This window comes from Hetaerina americana, unplaced genomic scaffold, assembly GCF_022747635.1.
Source record: "Hetaerina americana unplaced genomic scaffold, ioHetAmer1.1.p SCAF_29, whole genome shotgun sequence".
NCBI classification, from domain to species: Eukaryota; Metazoa; Arthropoda; class Insecta; order Odonata; family Calopterygidae; genus Hetaerina; species Hetaerina americana.
Window position 1 is genome coordinate 4226543 of NW_027286863.1, and position 18219 is coordinate 4244761.

Below are 18219 nucleotides of genomic sequence, written 5' to 3' on the forward strand. Positions count from 1 at the left end.
GTCACTTATTCCTCCCTTCACGTCACACGGCTAAGCGGGTAGCCTACTAGGTAGGCACATACACGTTTGGTGGAGGCTCAACGTTCGTCAGTCTCGAGTATTCAAGCCGATCAGATGCTAAAGCAAGTTTTCTAAGTGTAGGGGAAAGTAAACATTTATAATGACCAAAATTCATTAAAAGTTGAAGTGAGAAAAATATAGAAAATTAGAAGGCACCAACAGGTATAATGTTGTGCGACAGAGATGTGGACCTAATAGGAACCCCAGCATGCTGTCGATTCTCGACATATTCAAATTATTTTTCTCTCCGGAAATGGCTGATATCATTATAACTCGTACGAATAAAAAAGCAAGCTCAACATATGCAGCGTACAATGAAAAAAATAACTCGTGGAAAGATTTTCAGCCTCAGGAATTTTATGCATTCCTAGCTATTTTGATAACCTCTGGCGCCAAAAGCTCAAATACTGACAAAAGGGAAATGTGGAAGTCGTACTCATATCCAGTGTATCCTGCAGTACTGAGGATCAGTCGCTTCTGGAACATCGTTCGTCTTATTCGATTTGATGATGCCAATACTCGTGCTCAGCGCATGGAGAGTGATAAAGCTCCTCCAATAAGAGACCTTTGGACAATGCTCAATAGTAATTTGGCAGAATATTATAAGCCAACAGAGCACCTGACAATCGACGAACAACTTTCTGTATACCGTGGTCGAACTAAATTCACGCTATTTATTCCATCAAAGCCCGCCAAGTATGGTGGATAATTGATGCTGAAAATTCATGTCCACTCGCTGGACAGCTTTACACTGGAAAATGAGTGCTGGGCGTTACAAGAACGTTGGCGAGAGAGTTTTCAAAGACTTGGTGGCACCGAGCAAAGGATACGGTAGAAATATTAAAATGGATATTTACTTCACTACTCGGCCATTGGCAAAATGTTTACTATTCTGGAATTTAACAATTTTTGGCACTTTGAAGAAAAATAAGCCTCACCAGCTATGGTTGCATCAAAAATACAAGAATAATTATCCACTGTGTTTGACGTTCATGAAAATTTTACCATCTGCAGTTGTGCCAAAAATAACAAGACAGTAAGTACACTATCATCAATGCATCAGGAGGAAGATTAGTGATGGCGAAAACCCAAAAATTATTGAATTTTATAACTGGACAAAAGCTGGAGTGGATATGATTAATAAAAGGCTTGGTAGATATACTACAAAGATCAACTCGCAGGTGGCCTTTAGCATTTTTTTTACAATATTTTCGAAATCGCCTGCCTCGCAGCATATATTCTTTAGGAGAATTATAAATTGCTTCTGAAAAACTTATGAACGACGATTATTTTATCGGCAACTGGGCAGAGAGCTGTGTACTCCTTTCGTTTCAAATAATGGACACTTTGCAACAAAAGTGGCAGTAGGTTTTCTTGGGTTGAGCCATAAATCAACAAATGCAGCCAACAGCCGAGAAACATCGGGCACTGTTAGATTCAACAGGAAGGAAAAAGATTCCTGGTACATGCCGTATTTTTCTCCGGAATGAATTCAAAAAGTCACATAACTCAATAGACATGTTCGGTACGTGATGAACACTACTACCACCACGATATGCGAGGAGAGTGCAAAATAATCGAATGTTCGTAATTTATAAAAATTAAATGATAGTTTTTTGGCATGTACTTTGTTATTTTAAGTAAAATAAAAAAATAACACAAAGGAAAAGAAAGCGGAATGATGGTTTTTTCACCCACTATCTTTACTATTATTTATAATAATAATTGTTAAATTGACTGACAATACAACCGGTATTTTTGATTATTTATTCCAAAGTCAATATGAACACTGATAAACCATCTCTGAAGTGTTAACCTGGCTTTTATACAGAAAGACCTTAGTAGGTACCCAGTTATACGATGGAGGCGGTATAAAATTTGAGGGTTAATAACTTTTATTGAATCATTCATTAAAATTTTTTTACAAAAAATTAGTGTGAAACTACTTCAATTTTGGGGATCCAGGCAGTCCTACAATTTTTTTTAAGGAAAAGTCAATTAATAAAAACTGCAAAGCTGTAATGGATACCTTGTTATGGACCGTACGGTTAATTCAATTTTTATCAAACTTTTTTTATAGCATGCTTCATACATGCTAGCATTAAATTAGTGAAATATTAAACCAAGGAAAGCAATGGAAATACACAATGTGGGACAAATATAGAATCAATCGCCAGGGAAGGACAGAGATATTTGATTAGGATCCATTTCTAATAGCCTAAAGCTACACAAAGGTAGAACACAGTAGTTAAAAACTTTTATTGCAAAATGATCAATACCAATCACTGAAACAACAAAATTTTTGCAATCATATTTACATCAAAATTATGGATCATAAATACATACAGATTAATCAAAGTTCACCTAATAATTATTAATTGACTTACTGACAAAAGGTTCAGTTCAAGTCAACAGATGAAAAATAACAGCTTGCAACTAAATGTCACAAGGAAATATTAACATAACAATAAGAAAAATTAAAATTAAGGTCACACACTGGAAATGACTGTATCTATGAACTAGATATTTCTTAAATCCAATGGTACCAAGGGAGTTGATATCTACCAGACGTTACTTCTTATCATTTGGCAACATTTTTTTCGAAGAAAAAAGGAACATTTAATTGACTTGCAGTTTTTACCGACGATTAGTTTAGAACAGACTCATGTTGCTGAAATGATAATTGAAAAGGAATCCTTCAATAGGAAATTTCCCACATGTGGATCAATAAATAATAATCACACATTGAACAATAATAACAAAACGTTAATGATAACAATATTTGTGCCATGAAAATTCAATATTAAAGCTGTACTTCATATATTCTGTTAGAGTATTAATAAATTCCATAATGACTTTAGAGAAGATTCTAATAAAAAAACAAATTCAAAATTGAATCAAATGAAAGAAAACAATTTGTACAACATTGCAACACTTTTGTTATATTTCTGCATTGTCCAATGTGGACATACATTTCACTGCCTTTTCATGTATTTATGTATATATTTACAATAATTCATACTTTCAGCATCCTTCATTCAAACAGTATGCATGCCATAATAAACAGGATTTATCATCATAGCTGAAGGACAAAGGAAACTACAATTAGCAGGGAGTGCTCTTGACGATTCCTAACGACCAATATGATAGTTATTTACCACCAGATTCACTCTTTTTGACATTACAAAATTATTGCTGCGGACACACACAGACACAATTACTCAAGAGCAACAGACACATACTTGCAGGCATTGGACATGCTGCCACACCCATAACAGACCTCAGCTCTTCCTACCATAGGAGAAAAATGCTGAAACAATCACTGTTAACCAGAAAAGTCACTATGATCAAACAACGCCTGATCATAAAGTTCTGCTTTCACCAGCCTACCACCGAAGTACCTTCCATTCAAAGCATCTCTCGCACTTTCAGCCTCTGCAACGATAAATGCACAAAGATTGTCATGATTTTATGCTGCAGGTTAAGTTTAATGGGATATCCCTGGACAAAAAACAAATTCATGTTTATCATCTAGTTTCACAAAATACATTAAACCAAGAGCACCAAAGCCACATAAACATATGGTGTGCATTTTTCTCTACCATTTTCTTCTCAACTATGGCGATTGGATGTTGAGATGGAGTTAAGCAAAGGCAGTTTTCCAGCATAGAATTTGAAATGTTTAGTAAATTGTAGTAGATTTAGAAATTGGTAAGAATAATTCCTCCTTAAAACCTTTTCTTAATCTATTATAATATGTTGCTTAATATTTTATTTAATTATGTAAGTTTTACTAAATGTGTGTTACATTAGCCAAATCTTAAGACATTATACACGTGTGTATATATTTTTATATGCATAATGTGCCTGGAAAATATTTTCAACAACAGAAAAATAATGAAAACAATTGAGCTTTTAAAAAGATCAATTGATAATAATAGAAAAATAAAAAGAATAATTTGCTAAGATTTGTTGAAGTGGTCAAAATGGCCGAATGGGTAATTAGATAGATAGATAGTGGTCTTTATTTGGGCGAAATTGAGACCAAATGGTCCCTTCTTCCATTTAACCCATAATTCGGGGTATTACAGAGAATGTTTTATTAATTTATAACGTGAATTTTATTAAGGTTTGTATAAAAAGTTTCTGTGACCATTTACTCAAGACATGGGTGTGAGGTGCTGAATTCACACACACCAATTGAGTGTGTGCATGATCGCAGATCATATTGATAAGATGACAGTGCACACACCATTATCACTGAAAACTTGGCGATGTGAAAGATCTGTGCTAAACTCGTCCTCCCGAAGGCCTTGATGGATGACCTAAAGCATAGTAGACTGTCTACTTGAGAATACCTTCTGTAAAGGCATCACAATGATTCCCTAACCCCCTTACAGTCACGACATTTCACACCGGCAGACTATTAATCCTATTCCTTCTAAGTACACCACCACAGGACCCTAAGTGCCATCTAAGAAGCTTGCGTGCCTACCCTTTAGGACCAACCGCAATCCGCCTACCAGAAGGTCTCATGGAAAAGCTGCCGGCATAAGTGTGTGTCAACGCTCGAGGGATGTACTTGGAGGCCTTGCAGTGAAATTAAAATTAATCAATTTTTCCAATACTTCTTACACAAACCACTTTAGTCTAAAATCTGTTAAATGTCATGAAATATAATAATTTCTATTGACAAATATGGGAGAGAAAATAACTTGACATTGAAATGGTGAAAATAACTGCTCCGTTACTTATGGTGATAATTGATTTAATTTGAAGTGAGCAGCTTTTCTTTCATTATTGCTGACGTGAATTTCTATTCCCCCGAGAGAGCTAGAAATCCCACAGGATGACAGTGTCAATATTTTCTCTTGAGATGAAAATACATGAGGTATTGTCACACAAAGAGAAAACGAGGCAAGAAATACATGCAAAAAGTTTGCCGCCAAAGTTGAGTGTTTTTAATGGAGAAAGAACTGGTGTTGAGAATCCTGTCAATTGACAAAGAACGAAGCAAAGAGGGTTAATGAATCCCTTGCTTCAAATACAGGAAGTGGCTGAAAGTGATCAATAAAATAAACCTAAGCTACCACCATACTTACCACCATTATTGGAAAATTCAACGAAAATTTTAACAATTATCTCAGCATCATCATCTTCATCCTCAGATTGCTTTTCGTTGTATATTATAACTCTATCTACAACACCAAACCTGAAAAATGTAAATGCAGTATGTGAGTCATGATAACACAACATACTCATATTTTAACAAGGCAAAGAGTATGAGGCACTTACTTGCTGCACTCATCTTGAATTTCTTCCTGGAGGGTTTCATCTACTTCTTCTGGTTCAACCATGTTTCTTAAAATAACAACTCGGCTCTAGAATATAAAGTTTAAATTTACCAACAAAATATACAAAAACTTCCTTACCCTCTTTTTAAAACATAATTATTTGAAAAAATGTAAGAATTGCAAGATCAATTTTTACTTTTTCTTAATTATAAAACTATTAATGGTATTTTTGGGACAATAATTAGCCTGGCATTGGCGTTCACACTACAAAACTAATAATGGTATTTTTGGGACAATAATTGGGCCTGGCATGGGCGTTCACTACATTTAAAAAAAATAGTTCTATGTATTATCACAAAAATCAAATCATGATGATGCAAATATCACATTTTTGCAAGCTTAAAAGCTGACATAAACACTTATCATTGGATATAGGTATGGAAGTATATTTCCACCTCTCAACAAAAGAGGATATGAATTGCTTAAACCAGTAGAAGGGCTAAGAAAACAAGAGAGGGGGAGAAATGAGCTATGATGATGCCCTATCAATGGGGGGGAAAGGAGAAAACCCTGAAACCAAATAGGGGCACAGAAGGGGGTTCTACCAGGCACACCAAAATTCTAAAATTTTCAAACATTATTGTTGCCTTAATATCTTTCATTATGCTGAGCATTCAACTCAGGTACCCTCAAAATTACCTATTTTGATGAAGAAAAGAATCCCTGAATAAAATAAATGAAACCAAATTAATTACAATGATACTGTGCCAGTATCTACAGAGTAAAGCAAATTATCAATAATTACTAGTCATAAATCTAATTCAAAAATTTTGTGACAGTATATACAACTATCCCACTAATCACAACTTCATATCAGACATTGAACATGAGATCATTATTTCAATGACCCAAAACAACTATGAGAAAGATCAAAATATTTTCATACAGTAATTTACTTCATCAATACAGATAAAAAAATACAAACCTCGTTTTTCCTCATTAACTTTTGCATAACTAAATGTCTCGCACTTTGACCCTTAATAGATATATTCTCCTGTTGCTGTAATGTTTGTGGCTCAGCATCTTCCATGAGCTTTTTCTGCAATTCTTCCTGCTGCTTCTTCAGACCATGAAAAAAATTTGAAATCAATCAATCACAAACCAATTTGAGCAGCACATAATGATCTTCTTAGAACTACATGTGTATAGCCCAAAATATTTTGATCAATCGCTTAAAAATAAGAGGGTCAGGTAAAAATTTCTTGGCCCAACACAGAGATGGAATTCCAATTAGCAATAATTTATGATTGTCACCTGGGTGCGGCTATCATTAGTTCATAAGACAAGTTTCAACTTAAGAAATTCTTCCATAAGTCCACAAAGTGTACGGGGACCCTGCTCCTTTAATGTCAACCTTTAAAAGTGGGCAATTGAATTTAAAAGTGGTTACACATCGCACGAAGATGATGTCCAGGACGGCCAAAAACCACAACCAGACCAGAAACCATTTAAAAGGTGCTAAATATGGTGCGGGACAATAGGCGAGTGAAGGTAATTGAGACAGCTCAGGCCGTGGGGATATCGGAAGAAAGGGCGCAAAACTTCTTGCACAAAGAATTATGGATACGAAAGCTCTGAGCAACGTGGAGGCCGCATTTTCTGAATGCTGATAAAAAGCAAATACACAAAAGATTTTTGGAGCAACGTTTGGACCAGTTAAAGGGGAAACCGGAAACAGACCTATTTTGGATGGCGATTTGTCACCATGGATGAGATATGGGTCCACCACTACACGCTAGAAATGAAAAAGCAGTCAAAGCAGTGGGTGGAAGCCGGTGTTTCAGCGCCAATGAAAGCGAAGTCGATCACATCTGTTGGAAAGGTCATGGCCAGGGTATTTTGGGATGTGAAAGGGATCCTGTTATTGATTACCTTGAAAAGGGCAGTATAATTACACGCGAATATTACTCCAACCATCTTGACCGGCTGGATATTAACAATTACGAGAAGAGGCCTGACACGGAGAAGAAAAAAATCTTCCACCAGGACCTGCTGTCACCTGCTCACAAAGGACACTGGCGATGAGAAAACTACTGGATTTGAGGTACGATTTTCTTAGCCATCCCACCTATTCTCCTGATTTAGCATCCTCAAAACTCCGTATGTTCCTGAACTTGAAGAAGTTCATTTCTGGGAAGTGCTACGCATTCAATGAAGAAGTTGAAAAGGGGTATTATTTTCACAGCGTGCAAGACTCTCACTTCCGGGAAGGAATCCTGATAATGTAGAAATGCTGCACCAAGTGTGTTGAAGTCATGGGAGAAGATGTAGTGAGATTTTAACTGAAAATTGCAGTCTTTCATTGTCAGGCGGAGAACTTTTCACCTATCCCTAGTATCATTTAAGTTTTATGCATAACATATACATTCTAGTCTGACAATGTATGCTTAAAATGATTTAGCATTAAATCTTCTAACATTACTATTTTCAAAAAAAAAAATATAAAATTTTGAGGAAGCATCACACATTTGGAGGGATACAGCAAGTTAATCATAATATACATTTCAACACTGAAAAGGAAATTTTTATAAAATTACAGAAGAATATATAAATTGAATCATTTGATGGCACTAGCATTACAAATATCCTATTCTCATAATCAAGGAAATATGGGATTTTTATCTTTTCTGCAGTCAGAAGGCTTCCCACCATGAGGGCGCGGGTTCAAATCCCGGCGGTGTTGAATATTTTTCAGAGGTATCTCGATCCCTACTTGAGGTGCTTTGTGGAGGGCACTTTGAGTGAGTACGCCGTCCGTCGGATGGGACGTTAAACTGCGGACCCCTTGGCGCCTTTCGTAAAGAGTAGGCTAATGCCGACGCCGGGTTTCTCTCCACCCTTCATCCTTTCCTATCCATCCCCTATGGTGCAAATGACCTTAGCTGTCGGTCGCCTCCCCTCAAAACTACTACTACTACTGCAGTCAGAATTACTTTAACAAAAATGTTAGTCACTCCCAGTTAACATGAGCCAAATGGAAAATGAAATATGCACATTCAGCCCACTGCCCACCCATACTGTGTGCTGCTTCCAAAACGTCATGCCTTTTTTGGATTATGAAATGAAAATATCAACGGAGTCTTCACAAGCATTTTAATATAACTGAAGGATTATTTAACAATCATCTTGTAAGTCAGCACTGCAAATTTGGTCTCTCACTCTTTCTATGATCGATCAGTCATTCAGATAATCAGGAAAGTATTATATGCAGAGCACACCACGTATTGATATATTTTACATGATCTCAACAGAACGGTATATAGCACAGGGAAGTGGAAAACATATAGAGGAGGGAAGTAGCTAATTTATCAGTTAACTAATGCACTATTAGTAAAAATGGAAGGCATTACAAAGCAAATCACATTTCATAAATTAATCAGTGACATAAATCAATGCTAATAGAGGGAATTTCAAAAGTAAAAATTTCAGTAAATTAGGATCTTAAATGTAATAGAAATTTTAATTAATTGCACAAGGGACATAATTTTGAAGTTTATTAGGTAAATAATTTTTGAAGGACCTCACCTGTGCCTGCTCCTGTGCTTTCCTGAGTGCATCTTGGGGGTTAGTGGCGGCAGCCACAACGGCTGCTGCGGCAGGGTTGAGTTGTTGTCCAACAAGAGCTGATGGTGCTAGGACAACAGGGGGTGGTATAGCTGCAACTTGATGACTAGACGCAAGTGCTGAACCGAGACTTCCTGAAAACCAAATAACAATGTATCAAATATAATTAAAACCACGGCACATGACCTTGTCGGTATCTTTAAATGGAGATGCAACATTTATGCCATTTATGGCACAATCCTCCATTAATTATGGCGATATTTTGCAGGCATGCCAAGAAAACATTGATTAGAAGTTAACATGGACTTTACATTTGGAAATGTACAGAAATAAAGGGTGGTTTGTAATGAATGGGGACTTAATTTCATGGATTCTTACTGCGGATCCGAGATTTTCAGGCTAGTTAAATATCCAGCAGAAATATTAGTTTTGCAAGTGGTAAAGTCAGAAATTCAGATAACTACTTCTAAGAATTGGCAAGACTATTTGTTTATTAGTTTCAAACAGCCGAGCACTGAAATACATCATTCAAGTACTAGTAAAAAATATCTAATTAGTTAAAAAAGCTAAAATGAAGAAAGAAAGGGGAAGGCAGAGTCACTCATTATCACCAATAATATTTTGTTTACGTTGAGAAGACAAAGAGATCAAAGAAAAGTTATGGGTAGCATATGGGTGCACAGAGAAGGAACGAGAATTCTGTGATCTGTGATTTACGTAAATATTCCTGCAGAAAAGACGGAAGATCTCAAAGATTAAAGATACTCAAGAATAAAAAAGTACAACCACAGGATAAACTAGATTAGAACTAAGCTCATAGTCTGCAATTTAGGAAGGAAAGATAATTTTCAAGTAAGACTAAAGAAAGATATGCTAGGGAGAGAGGAAGAATCAAGAGAGAACAGTAAGTTGCAGAGGAATTTTGGAAAAGGCAACAACATGGCTTATGGAAGACACAAAAAAGAGAGGAAACTAATTGGTTTCATCCTGATGTACCCAATGACTTACTAAAGACCACAATTGCATGAAACATGTAAGGTATGAATTACTGACGAAGGCAAAGGATGAACTTTGAGAAGTAAGGAATGGAAAATGTTGGTTCAATGAGCGGAGGGAATGAAGAGATAGGCAAGGTGCACGACAATTTGGAAAGCTCCCACAAACTATTCCATGGATTAATTCCCTATGACGATGATCAATTTCAAAACTTTTATACAGTGTAGAAATAGGTGATGTATATCAGACAAAGGCATTCAGAAAAATTAATAGCTAGCCTGTTTTATAAAAATCAAAAATCCATGTTAGGTAGGCATAACTTGATGCGAACAATGTCATAGAATACCTGGTATGGCTACGGTAGCCGGTGCTGTTGCTAAGACAGGGGGCTGAGAGACGACAACCTGTGGGATGACAGGAGCAGCTCCTAACTGAGGTATTGCTATTCCAGGTGGTGGGATGGCTGCTGTTGCTGTGGCAGCAGTGGCAGCTGGGAGTGTTGGCAATGCTGTCAGAGGGGGGGCAATGGGAGGCATGCTTGTTAAGGAGGGAATTAAGGGCAGTGTTGCAGGGAGAGTTGGTATGGAGGGCAGAGTGGGTATTGCTGGCGTAGACACTGTGGTAGCCAACTTGGTGAGACCTGCCAAAATATGGGGGAAAAAATATCTAGTAAGTATCCGGTAACTGTAAGTCAAGACTTAACAATGACCTTAAAGTACATTTTCATTTCATATTTCTCATAAATTCCCAGCTAATTTTTAATACAATACAAACATAAGAGAAAAGAAAATTCACCCTATAAGAAACACACAACTTCATTATATAACTATAGACACAATGGGTTCCAGCTTTGATCCATTCCAAAGTCACCATACTTAAAAATTATCAAAAGTGAACCCAATAATATATGTTTGTGATAATTCACTCCACATAACTGAATGGGCTATAAATATAAACACTTCATATTATTCAATTTAATGCCACATGCAAGGGAAAACAAATTATGGGGCAAATACTTTATGCTCAAACCATTCACAGCATAGGACCAAACGTATGACATGAGAATAATAATTACACATTCTCATGGACATGAATCTTTACAGCAATTGAATTTCATGAAATATGAGCGAAATGAATTGGGCATGCTTTAAATGAATTTTAAAATTAATTTTAACTTCTTTAAAGCATGCCCAATCACTTTATGAAAGCCCTAATTTTCTCTCCAATGTATTGTAATGTGGTAGCCTGGGAGTGAAATCACATCCTCAATCATTCGAAGAAAACAATCAGTTGAAGCGGCTGATCATAGGGATTGCCTGCGTGGAATCAGATAAATAATCCAATGTACTGATGCCCCAAAACACACACGGGAGGATTGGAATTCACATGGAATAATATGGAACACCTAATATATTTCTATTTGTTAAAATTATTTTTATATCCAATGAAATTTGTCATAATTTTCCATTTTTTAACAAACAATTATCTCTTAGGAATGATATAGCACATAAATTTGATTTACTGTAAACCCTCGACTCTATAAGTATGTAAAAATATCGATTACACCAGAGCATACAATATGAGACTCATTGAATGCATAATTGTTCACTGGCATGATGAAGATATTGGAGCACTCAATATGATATGAATATCAAACTTCAACAAACCTAATGCCATAGCGTTACTTGCAACAGCATCCATGGCCTGGATCTTTGCAGTGGCGGCGGCTGCTGCCACGGCGGCAGCTGTTGGCATTTGGCTTTGGACAGCAGTTGGACCCTGTGCCAAAAGAAGAGAGGCCTGGTCTTTCATTATTTATGCTAGGGCCAGTTGGGGGCAACCCGTGCACTTAACCCGCAAACATAATACAAGAATAACATTCAAGTGCATACACATAAACTAAATATGAAATACCTGAATTGATCAATTAATAGGGTATATATGAGATTTCATCATTCAGTAAAAGGTAAAATAGATAAAAAGTGTGTGCCTTAAGAAATTGAAGGGATGAAAATGTATTCTGAGGAGTCTTTTGTAGTTTATAAACAGTCACGGCATAATTCTAAAAGCTTGACAATTTCCATGTTAGCTGCCCCATTACAAAAAAGACCCAAAAATACCTTTAAATTTACGGTACCTCCAAAGAAGTCTTCAATATAGTGGAATCCCTGTATCTTTGCATGGTAAGTTCTAAAATTTTCTGTGATTCTACTTAGGGTCTACAGCAGAAGCTTCATGCTTACTTTATAAGAACAACTATCAGAGGGTTCTAGGTATTTTTATCTGGGTTCTGGTAACCAAAAAATCATTTTTTCTGGTCCATAATTTTGCCCTAGTTGTAACTGTGTGGCCCACAAGGAAGAGGAACCAGTTTTAGTTTACTAGGTGCCTCAACCACCGAGGTCATTTGCGACCTGACCCACACCAAATCAAAGCCCAAGTCCCTTAAGAAACATTGTACATAACACTTTGTTGAATCTTCCCTCTCTTTTAGCTAACAGGATTTTCTTGTGAAATGAGCAATTATCATTACCACCCGGTAGATTGTGAATTATGTTTCTTAACTAATGAACTTTGAAGACAGAAAAATTTTAATCCACAGATAACTGCTTTGGCCAAGATAAACAATGATATATGATATAAAACAGGTGCATTAAATGTTAATTTACTCTGATGTTTCAATAAAGAAAACTCAAGTTACACGGGAAATGGACCGCAGGAACACAGGAACCATTCATTTCCTAGATTTGAATGTCAGATGTTTTCCATGTTGAACAAGTTGCCTTTTATTTTGATTATTCACCAGGGGTAGGTATCTAAGACTTTCCACGAGTATAATCACTGTGCATGCCACAGGTAATAAGGACGTCAGCAATTCTCTATGGTTTTGATTTTTCCCAAGGCTTTCACGATCAATGGCCTGCGTGCGATATGACAAAACTTTTCTTAAAACTAAAATCATCCTCATTGAGAAATCCTTATTTTCGTGTCAAATTTATGAGTCACATAATTTCCAGAACTTTAACAGAATTAAACCCATTTCCACATTTCTTTCCAAATTTTGGAATAAATTGTGTAATTCCAAACAGTGTCCATCTTGTTAAGGCCTACTGGATGCATATATATCGTGCTGGGCTAGCTGCCAAGGAAGTGAAATAAGTTAAGGAGTAACGAGGAAAAAACAACATCAGCTATGTTAAGAGGCATAGTTTCATCACACAGAATGCCATACATTTAAAATTTAAAGATTCCTTTAATCAGAAAATTTACATTTAATATCCCATGTTAAGTGAACCATGGCAAACTGAAATCATGAAAACCAAGCCTATATGATATGGATATTCTGTTAAACATGCATAGCGCCCAAAATATTAAATCAAAAGAAATTTCAACACGTTTTGCAACATGAGAGCCAAATGCAACAGGATCAAACAGGTTAAACCGAAAGAAAATATCATGTCAACACACCTGTAATGCATTAGGAGGTGTAATGGCTTTTCCAACTCTCAGGTACTGACCACCAAGATCAAATAGATTCATGGATGATATTGCTTCTTGCGCTGCTTGAGATGTTTCATATTCAATGAAACCATAGCCTTTGTGTTTCATGGGGGATCCAGCTGGGGTCAATCGGCACATTTTGATTGGACCAAATGCTTCAAAAACACTGCAACCAAACATAAAAAATGTTACACAAGAACATAAGAAAAATTACGGGTAGATACAAATCTGGTTCTCTCAAAGGCCAAAACATGCATTCCACACATATCCTTATTACCTGCAATAATAAGCAGAGTAAATGATCTCCTAAGGCGTCTTGCCTATCAAGCCCCAAGCTTTTGAAATAACAACATGAATATGCAATCCATTCACAATGACAAAACATTAGGCTCATTTGAAATATCTGAATTAGATAGAAAGATATGAAGACCAAGGGCCTAAAAACTTCATTTCTCCTGGATTATGGCTGGTGCTTATTTCATATTAAATGTTGGAGAAAAGATAAACTATTACCTTTTGATGTCTTCTTCAGTCAAGTCAGGATGAATGGAGGCTACATAAATTCGGTTATACTGCTTAGCTTCTTCTGTTATTTCATCTATGACAGATTGCGCTTGTGGCATGTTGCTGGGGCGACCAACCTGCGATTTTAAATCAATAGACAAGCGTTACAAATAGTACATCAAACGTACATACATAATTTATCGATAGGATTTAAAGGAGTAAGATCTAATCTTCGGAGTCTTGAAACTTCATAATTTCTTGGAGGTCCATTTGACATGTGTGGCACTGAAACAAACTGTAGTACATTTCAGTAACTTAGATAACGTACGATTAGAACACATTGAGCATTCATATTTTAAAGCACAAATGTTTTTTTCAAAACATGAAAATAGTTACCTTGGATACGTCAAAAGAAGTAACTGATTAGGCGGTGCAAGCTAAATGCAGCAAGGTGTTACACATTATTTTCATGCCATATGCATTGTTAAGAGTATTTGACTAAATACTAAGATTTAGTGTGGTAACCAATGAAACAAGTTGACACAGCAAGTCCTTGATTTACGCAGAGATTCAAATGTTAAAGAGCGCCATCAAATGATGCCATGTTCACCAATTAACTAATTAACCAACCCTTGAACTCAATTATCAGAAAATTCAGGTTTTTGGGTTCTCAATTATATTTTTTTTTCATTTTAAACACAAACAGTAGAGGAATGTATTTTCAATGATATTTCCTCTTCAAAAGCTATTGCAAATTTGATGTCCCTTATTATTTAACTTTTCCTTTTTAACAGCATTAAAATCAACCAAACCGACTCCTATATTTGAACTGCTAAATGGGATAAGCACCTTTAGCCATACGCAGTCGTTGCCTCCCAGCTAAGGAGAGGGGTCATAGCAACACACATTGAACTTTTTCTTCCGTAGATATCTCTTGTCACAAATCATGCAACTAAAATTATTCCAATCCTCTGCTGGCAACTTTTAATATATGCGAAAGAGGAGTTATTTTTTATATGATATTGGTGGATTGGCTCCCCTAAGGATGCAAACATATGCAATAATTAGATACCAAATGAGGGTAAACAGGTTTGTCTTGTTATGTTAAAACAGAGTGGTGGGTGAAATAATTCCACAGTATCGCAATTTCCAAAGTGGAGGCAGTAAAGGGCTTGCTAGAGATGGAGGGGTAGGCATACGAGTGAACCAATCACTATTAGACTCTTTGCTCTCAGGACACAGAAAAAGGACACCATGAACCATTGTAATATGACATTCCATTTCAATTGATGATGAACTTCCCTTGCATGAATGAGCTGCAATCTAAAGAGGAAGCAATTCTGAGAGAAGCGGATCCATTGTGGATGTTGGTGCTCTTTGGAAATTGTGGAAATCAAAACTAACTTACAACAAAGAACAGATATCAATAACCTCTACGTCCATTAGGAATGCATGTTAAGCCAATGCAATGCAATCTAAACATGTGATGATTCATTTTTTTTTGATATTCTATTTATCCTGCTGTAAAGGTCCCTCATGCCTTTTTTGTTACATTGTGAAGCACACCATTACTCTATGGCTCGATCTACATGGATTAGACTAGTCCTGAAGATCTGGCTTCAATTCTGTTTTTTATTGCACAGGACTTTTCTCAAAATCTCCAATACAAAACAACCAAAGCGTATGTAGCAAGATTTTCAGTGAATTTTGGCACAAACAAAATAACTGAACAGTTATTTTAAATAAGAATTCATTTTTATTTATAAATTGAAAAACCTTGGGGAATGTTTGGTTTACGCATGTGCCACTTTCACAGCATGAATGCGATCTTCTCAATGTAAATCAAGGATTTACCACAAATTTAAGGCATACGAGTGTGCAGAACTAGAGATAATACTGCTTGGAGGGAATACAGAAAAATTCTAAAATACAGACCACAAACAACCAACCATGACATTACACAGATGAAATGCTGAAAATCTGCAAAATAATTAATGTAAATAAAGACATGACATTGTTACCATACCACCTAATGTGCACTTATAATAAACTGCCCAGTTTTTTATAAAACGTATACGACCTGTAAATTTTCTAATGTGGCATTTTAGATGTATACAAAAAATGTACACTATGATTAATAAAGAAATCTAGAATTTGCATCTAATCCAGTGAAACAACACATTTGGTTAAAAGTTCACCCCACAGGAGTCCTTCCATTGAAATTCAGGGACTATACTGGTATCAGCATAAGAACATGGGGAAATGCAAAGTTCTAAAATGAAATTAATCAATCATCAACCACTTAAATATCAAAATAAGAAATGATGGAAGAAAAAATTCATGTCCTTAGCATATCATGCAAAAAGAATACGATTTCTAGAATAGTGTTGTGATCTTTTTAGATATAAGTGAATCAACTATAAAAATAATTTGGTGAAGTACAGCCCACTTCTATTTCAACTCTAAAGCTGCTATTTACAGACTTGGTATAATTTTTACTTAAATCCTACATAAAAATTTAAAGAGGATAAAAACCATACTAAGCATGCTTTCTGAAGAATAAAACCAATGAACACTCTATAATGTAAGCAATGGAGTATATATTTAGATTTACTCAAAGTGAAACGGGAAAAACATTACCCTCTTCGGAGATAAACCTATAATCATAGTTCTGTGTCATTTGTCTCCATGGAAACAACCAATTTATGAAGACAATGATGCTACTACAATGTCTAAATTCATTTCTCCGGAGACCTGAAAACACACTGAAAATTAATTTAATTGATGTATATTATTTTGCGAGCATATGGGTCTGCTTATTGTATGTATGTGATAACCAAAGCAATTCTTTCAATGAACCATGGTTGGTAGAAGGCAAAAAGAGCCCAATTTGACACTCATAGCCATTATTACCCGCCTCTTTCATCCGCCTGCTGCATCACAGGTTATGTTGAAGCGTGAGTAATTTCCATGCAAACAAGTCTCTATGCTTGTCTCTACTCATGTCGCCTCCCTGATGGGATCCTGACAACCAAAACAAGGAGTCATTCATACGCACGGTGTTTGAAATATTATCTCTGGTTCCCTCCGCTTTGACCCTTGGCATGGTAAATATCTTCACATTCATCAATGCATGTTTTGATGCTTGCCACAGTATTAAACGCACAGAAGCATTAAACTTAATTATGGTCCCATGCATGTGCATCCCTTCTTTGTTAAACATCAGGATGCTAAGGCACAGCACACATCTTAAGTAAAATGTTGTATTCTTCTACCGGCAAAGTTGAAGATGTGCTTGTAATACATGAACTTAATCATGGAAATGAGAGAAATACATTGGGAATAGTGGTGTTGCCAGCAACACAATACATATCCACAATACAGAATCACAGGAACAAAGTATTATGTTTAGAATTAATCAATGTAAAACCTAAAGAGATAATTATGTACTCAAATCTGATACAAACAAAGTCAACTCCTGAGAAACGATTCTACGTCTGAAAATTTCTAAATAGTGAATGCAAAGAGGAAGCTATCAGTGGAGAGAATTGTGGCAAAATAATAATTATAATTTTATTCAATTTTCAGGCTGCAGTTTAATCATTCGTCCATTTAAGCTGCTAGATCACCAATCTTTGGCATTGCCAATAGCCATAGCATAACTTAATGCATATTATAAACAATAACTTAACCCATGGCTTATATCACAGGGAACAGGGCTCTGATGAAGCGACTGCCCACCACTCCATTGTGATGAACAATACCTACATCAGGGGCCAGAGAATAAAACTACTGCCATCACAGCTTCCAGAACTGTCTTTATTATTAACATTATTAGCTTCAGATTTAATACAGATTCGAGCCTAATAAATAGTTGCCCTTAACACTGATGTTTTCGTGGGACACGCTCAAATTTTTAGATAAAAAATTCAAGATATTTTCTCACAGATCAAAAATAACATTTGCTGGAATTTCACAACCCTTGCGAGTAAAAAAGGCAGATGGGGTTTAATAATTGAGTGAGAGCCATCCCTAAAGCTACAAGATACGATAACTATTCAATTCATAATACGTTTATTACAGAAGGTATTTCACAACTGGCATATTTCAGAAACTTAGCTTAGATTGGTTCAAACGACTATCAGAAAAATACCTACAAATTATTAAATTATACTGAGATGAGTAAACAGTATTTCACATGCAGAAATAAAAGAATATTATAACTAATTCTACATTCATG

The 18219-nt window shown here is 35.9% G+C and overlaps 1 protein-coding gene across 11 annotated transcripts in view; it reads right to left on the reverse strand.

Moving 5' to 3' along the window:
- Positions 1–1862: 1862 nt before the first annotated feature.
- The window catches only part of hfp (Poly(U)-binding-splicing factor hfp), a 31819-nt gene continuing 15462 nt past the window's right edge, over positions 1863–18219 (reverse strand). For 6 of the 11 annotated variants that reach the window (XM_071587069.1, XM_071587079.1, XM_071587078.1 and 3 more), the window contains 9 exons: positions 13989–14116; positions 13443–13641; positions 11642–11774; positions 10321–10614; positions 8940–9112; positions 6340–6474; positions 5356–5441; positions 5163–5272; positions 1863–3495 (listed from right to left, as the gene is read on the reverse strand). In XM_071587069.1, coding sequence (XP_071443170.1) covers positions 3386–3495; positions 5163–5272; positions 5356–5441; positions 6340–6474; positions 8940–9112; positions 10321–10614; positions 11642–11774; positions 13443–13641; positions 13989–14116 — 1368 coding nt within the window. In that variant the 3' untranslated portion in view covers positions 1863–3385. The remainder of the gene's footprint in view (positions 3496–5162; positions 5273–5355; positions 5442–6339; positions 6475–8939; positions 9113–10320; positions 10615–11641; positions 11775–13442; positions 13642–13988; positions 14117–18219) is intronic. The other 5 variants (XM_071587071.1, XM_071587070.1, XM_071587072.1 and 2 more) reach the window with 5 other exon arrangements.